General features: G+C 38.9%; 1 protein-coding gene across 1 annotated transcript; it reads right to left on the minus strand.

The window, feature by feature from the left end:
- Nucleotides 1-1,241: 1,241 nt before the first annotated feature.
- Nucleotides 1,242-6,154, minus strand: LOC129572837 (zinc finger protein 41-like; the record flags this gene model as incomplete). The annotated part of the gene is made up of 5 exons (XM_055452940.1): nucleotides 1,242-1,319; nucleotides 1,417-1,847; nucleotides 2,193-2,571; nucleotides 4,820-5,098; nucleotides 5,702-6,154. Coding segments are annotated over 5 exons (1,620 nt in total), but the record flags the coding sequence as incomplete, so codon positions are not given.
- Between the last annotated feature and the right edge of the window lie 511 nt (nucleotides 6,155-6,665).

Raw genomic sequence — 6,665 nt, forward strand, 5'->3', positions numbered from 1 at the left:
GGTGAAGAACAATCTAGAACAACGTACAGTCTGTAAGCTACAGCATCGATGCTAAAAGTAACACACTTGCTCGCGTGAAATTTGTATTGGTGTGTTTCGTTAAGTTCTCAACGACGCCCAGTGTATACACTCCATCACCATTATGAGCTGTCAATTGAGAAAATTCAGGACTCAATTCAAAAATGTCGGTTCAATTTGTGCAACATTTCTCTTCTTCAATTTCCAATTTGTTGAAATAAATTTTTTGAAACGAAACGTTTTGTTCTTTGAAAATAATGATCATCCTGCTTTTCGAATTGAAAATTTGTGATAGTTGAGTAAAAGTCAAGTTTTGCAAAATACTTATTGAGACAAAGCAAAGAAACAGAACGGATGACCGAGAATTGACAGCAAATTCGATTGAAACGACGAACGTTTTGATGCTTTCATTCCGCGTGATAGAGAGATATTTAAATCAAACAATAAGAATCTCATTCGTTGTGTTTATGTGGAAATGTAAACAAATTTGTATCGCAGAATTAGGCATGACTCGCAAACGCAACAAATGCTATTGTAACTTCTGGTGTGCGCTATACGCACACGAATGGACGACGAACTGTTCACAAATTCTCAAATACAAATGAGTTTACCAATGTGCGCTCAAATACTCACAGCAGACACGCACATGTTTGTGCCTGTATTTCGGTTATGTTGAACCTACTTCTTCTTCTTCTTCTTCTTATTTTTTCGGACGAACGAAGATCCGAACGAAGCAAAAGAGAAGTAAATGAACGGTGTGCGCACACAACTCAGTTTGTATGAGAAAAGCATCGCACACGAGCGCTGTGACTCTCATTGAAATGAGTTGTACTGTGAACTGAATGTGCGATTCCTAAGCCCTGATTTTATGTTAACAATTTTTCAAAACACCATTCGTTTCATTCTTTAATCAAGAAAATTGCTGTAAAAATAAGGGCAGAAATAAAAGTAAATTCTCTTCTCTTTTTGTTTCGTTTTATTTTGGTTTTGTTTCATACGAAAATGGAGCTTAGATCTAAGGTAGTATCCATGAATTCTTTCTATTGAAAAATATTGAATGATCTTCCAAACTGAAGCGTACGAAAGTGTAAGTTCAGTTGACGAGTCATTCAAAGGCATCAAATGAATGATCGATTTCCAGCTCAACTACTTGTTAATGAATCTATGGATTTATGCATATATGCGATGCATGATTTGTCACTTCTTCGAACGGTGTACTGTTTTCATGTGTTGATTGGCACTACCTTTTGTGGTAAAGCTTGTTGCACACACTGTGCATTGAATCCGCTCTCCGGTGTGATCTTTTTGCATGTGAATCTTCAATTTTTCTTTGTCTCGACGATATTCTTTACACAAATGGCATTGAAACCGACGGTGGCCACAGGTATCTTCATGAACCTCTTTTTCGTCTTCGGTTGCGTATCCTCCGAAGCACTTGGAGCATTGGAATGGGAACAGGTCACTGTGAGCTGTAGACAAATGCCGATTTAGTTTAATCTGTTCGATGAATTCTTTTCGGCAAATTCCACATTCGATCGATTTTTTTGCTCCGTGTTTCGATTGCATGTGCAGCTTCAAACAATGCTTGTGAACAGTTTGGTAATGACACTGATTACAGGCGAAAATACTTCGTTGGCAGCGTGTTTCGTGTGTTTGCTTATCATCAGATGAGGCGAATCGTCGATCACATTTCGAACAAGCGTTTGGCAGTTCATTTTTGTGAGTCATCGAATGTCTTTGGAGATGATCCTTGGTTGCAAATAACTTGAAACAAATTGAGCACTCGAACGGCTTTGCTCCGCTGTGAATTCGCATATGTTTCATCAAATCTGATTTGTGCATTGTTCCATGTCCGCAAATATCGCATTCGAATTGCTGAGGACTACATAGCCTTTCATGATCGATCTTGTCTGATTCTTGCCCAAATCCTTGATTACATTTTGAACAACGAAATTGGTCATGTGTTTTCTTATGACGGTTAAGGGCTTGTTTCTGTGCAAAAGTCTTCGAACAAACATCACACTGAAACGGCTTTTCTCCGGTGTGAGTTCGCAAGTGTTGCATGTGTTTAGACTTGTTTCTTGCCAAATGATTACACACATGACATTTGTGCTTTTTTTGCTTTTTGGCCACTTGGTTCCTGGGAATCGTTCGTTTGTTCCGTCGTTTGGAACTTTCATTCTGTTTCTTCCCGCTGCCGGCTGGTTGCGGTGGTTGAACATCAATTGCATCATCCATTGGCTCTTCGTTGCCATCATCGTTGGCAGCTCTGTCATTTGATCGTTCACGTGGTGTCGAGTCTTTTTCTTCGCCCGTCTCTTCTTCCTCACACTTGATATCATTCTTTACTTCATTGAAGTCATAGCCAAAGTCAAACGGCCCTTCGTAATTCGCACGATATCTTCCATCAACTCTCGGCCGTGGTATGTTCATGACATCGTCAATGTCGTTGGGCTCTTCCTTAATCACCGGCTCTTGCTTAATTTCAACCTTCGCCGATTTTGGCTTGCGCTTGCTGCGTCTACCAGAACCACCTTTGAATGGGTTCATTTCCTGATTGATTCAGAAAAATAATATCAAAAATCAATGTAAAAAACTTAAAATCCAGTATCGATAACTAAATAATAACTAAATTGAATGCCTGAGAATAAATGTAATTTCTGTAGTATTCGCAGAGCGAAACGACACAAAAATGATTCGCATTTCAAAGCGACACAAAATTCTGTTATCCGGTCAATAATTTACACACTGTCTGTGTTCCGCTTTGTTCTGAGGACACGACAGCGTGTCGCTTGGTTCGAGTAACCAAATATTGTGTCGTTTTGAAATGCGACGCACATCCATTGCTCACATTGAACCGATAACTGAACATGGGAAGTTTGTATGAAAACCTCGGAGGTATTGCATTGGCTTCTATGGCCAAATGTACACATGGAAATATCTCGAAAACGGCTGGGTTAATCGGCAAAACGGACCGTGATGTCACTCCCTAAAGGGAGTGTAGACACCTGGCTGGTTTGATGGCCTAGAATACAAATCCGGTGGAATTTGGGCTGATCCATGAATTCTCAGGATTTGGCCAGATTCCAGTGCTTCCTTTTTTATGTGCATCTGTAAACACATTCTACCTATGTTTTGTTTTGTTATGAAAGAAATTGAAGTGCTAGAATCAGGTCAAATCCTGAGATTCCATGGATCAGCCCAAATTCCACCGGATTTGTATTCTAGGCCGTCAAACCAGCCGGGTGTTTGCACTCCCTTTGGGAGTGACATCACGGTCCGTTTTGCCGATTAACCCAGCCGTTTTCGAGATATTTCCATGTGTACATTTGGCCATAGAAGCCAATGCAATACCAGCGGCGCTCCGAGGTTTTCATACAAACTTCCCATGCTCAGTTATCGGTTCAATGTGAGCAATGGATGTGCGTCGCATTTCAAAACGACACAATATTTGGTTACTCGAACCAAGCGACACGCTGTCGTGTCCTCAGAACAAAGCGGAACACAGACAGTGTGTAAATTATTGACCGGATAACAGAATTTTGTGTCGCTTTGAAATGCGAATCATTTTTGTGTCGTTTCGCTCTGCGAATACTACAGAAATTACATTTATTCTCAGGCATTCAATTGTGTTTCATCTAAATGCAAACCATGTGCTTGACGCGTCTATGCAAAACAAAAGTACACACGAAGTGTGCATTCATGATTTTTCACATTTATGACCGAATCACTTACATCTGTTTAAACTAAGAAAATTACATCCGAATACATGAAAAATGTTCAACACTTACGTCAATCGTCAGTTTTTTCTACTGAAAGTGTTTTTTCACGGATCTCTCAATATGTCTGCCTCACTCGGTGTTCGATGAAACCATATAGAACAACGTACAGTCTGTAAGCTACGGCATCGACACATAAAAGCCACACACTTGCTTGCTTGCTTGCTATTTGTATTGGTGTGTTTCGTTAAGTTCTCAACGATGCAAAGTGACACTTCATCTCCATTGTTAGCTGTCAATTAACAAATGAGGAACAATTCAAAAATGTCAATTGATTTCATGCACAGTTTTCTTTTTTCAAATTCCAATTTCCAATTGGTGAAAATAAATGTTTCGAACTATGTAATCGTTTTGCTTTACAAAAACAATGATCGCTTTGTTATTCGAACTAAAAATCTGTGATAATTCAGCAAACGATATTGAAGTTGTGAAATTGTAAATTTTACGATATCTTCATATGAAATTAAAGAACTTTTCACTGAAAGAATAAAGAAGAAATAACAAGAATTGAAGCTTTTGTTGAAACTTATCAATAAATTGTATATGGCATTGATTGAATTGGTAAACATTCCTTTTTTTGTTTGAAAATTCTTAGAATAAAACTTTATAACTATTTGAGTACAATGTGAACGAAGCCCGCTTTGAATCCGAAACATTATCATAAAAACTCAATCAAAGTGCAGAGTTGATTTTGTTTCAACACATTTGCCAAACGCCATTTACCATTCCTTAAGATAATTGGTGTAAAAATAAGGACAGAAATAAAACTCTCTTTTCTTCTCTTTTTGTTTTAATTTATTTCGGTTTTGTTTCATTCGAAAATCCCGGTGCCCATGAATTCTTTCTATTGAAAAATATTAAATTAAATTGGGATTGTTTCAAGTGTATGAGAGTGTAAGTTCAGTTAATGTGTCTATCCAAAGGCGTCGAATGAAAAATCGATTCCAGCTCAACTACTTGTTAAATAAATCTATGGACTTATGTACGCTATTCAAGATTTATCATTTGTTCAAATGGTGAACATTTTTCATGTGTGTGTTAGCATTACTTTCATTGGTGAAGCTTACTGCACACACTTTGCATTGAATTCGCTCTCCGGTGTGATCTTTTCGCATGTGGATCTTCAACATTTGTTTAGAACGAAAAAGTTCTTTGCACCGATGGCATTGATACTGACGGTAGCCACAGTTATCTTGATGAGCAATTTTCGTATCTTCAGTTACGTATCCTCCGAAGCACTTGGAGCATTGGAATGGAAAGTGATCGCTGTGTGCTGTAGACAAATGCTGATTTAAACTGATCTGTTGGACAAATTGTTTTGCGCAAATTTCACATTTGATCGACCGCTTGGCTCCGTGTTTTGATTGCATGTGCAGCTTCAAATGATGCTTGCGAAAAGTTTTGTAATGACACTGATTACATGCATAAAGACTTCGTTGGCAGGGCGTTTCGTGTGTTTGCTTCTCTTCTGGAGTGGCAAATCGTCGGCCGCATTTCGAACAAGCATTCGGGAGTTCAACTTTGTGGGTCCTTGAATGCCTTTGGAGATTGGCGTTGGTTGTAAACGACTTGAAACAAATTGTGCACTTGAACAGCTTTTCCCCGGTGTGAGTTCGCATATGTCTTATCAAATCTGATTTGTTGATTGTTCTATATCCACAAACATCACATTCGAATCGACATGGATTGCATAACAAATCGTGGTCGATCTTGGCTGATTCCTGCTCAAATCCTTTATTAAATTTTACGCAACGACATTGGCCATGCGTTTTCTTATGCCTGTTCAAGACATATTTTCGTGCAAAGAACTTCAAACAAATATCACACTGAAACGGCTTTTCTCCGGTGTGAATTCGCAAGTGTACTTTGAGGTTAAACTTTCTATTTGCCAAATAATTGCACACATGACACTTGTGCTTCTTTTGCTTCTTGGCCGCTTGGTTCCTGGGAATCGTTCGTTTGTTTCGTCGTTTGGAACTTTCATTCCGTTTCTTTTGACTACCAACTGCTTGTGGTGGTTGCACATCGATTGCATCACCCATTGGATCTTCATTGTCATCATCGTTAGCAGCTCCGTCATTAGATCGTTCACGTGGTGTCGAGTCTTTTTCTTCGCCCGTCTCTTCTTCTTCACATTTAATTTCATCTTTTACTTCATTGAAGTCATAGCCAAAGTCGACCAGTCCCTCGTAATTCGCACGATATCTTCTATCAACTCTCGGCCTTGGTATGTTCATGACATCGTCACCGTCGTTGGGCTCTTCCTTAATACCAGGCTCTTGCTTGACTTCAACCTTTGCCGATTTCGGCTTGCGCTTGCTGCGTCCACCAGAACCACTTTTGAATGGGTTCATTTTCTGTTGGATTCAAGAGAAACATGAAAAATCAAACATTTAATAATGAATCAACTCCATGCAAAACACGTGTTCGCCGCGTGTATGGCCAAGAAAAAGTACATATGTGTACTCAAACGCTGTTTCATGTTAATTTGTTTGACAATTTTTATGAATACCAAATCGATCTGTCACTTCTAAAACAGAATCATAAACCGAACATAAAAATAAATAGCAGAAATGTTCAACACTTACGTCGAGAAATGTTCTTTTGATCGTTTCTTTCTGGTAAATGTGAAATTGATTTTTTCTTGTATATGTCTCTTCCAAAATGTCTGCCTCACTCTGTGACTCACTGAACAATGGCAAGCTCAGCGTATCCTACAGCATTGATACTGCGATGCAAACGCTTCCTGTGTGTGTTGATGACTTTTCGTTAAGTTGACAACGTCGTCGAACGTATACACTTCATGTCAATTGGTAGCTCTCTTTTGAGCAAATTCGTTGAGTTCAATTCAAAAATGTTCGTTAAATT

Source organism: Sitodiplosis mosellana, unplaced genomic scaffold (genome assembly GCF_009176505.1).
Source record: "Sitodiplosis mosellana isolate CC-2019 unplaced genomic scaffold, AAFC_SMos_1.0 Smas_scaffold_5585, whole genome shotgun sequence".
Classification (NCBI taxonomy): Eukaryota; Metazoa; Arthropoda; class Insecta; order Diptera; family Cecidomyiidae; genus Sitodiplosis; species Sitodiplosis mosellana.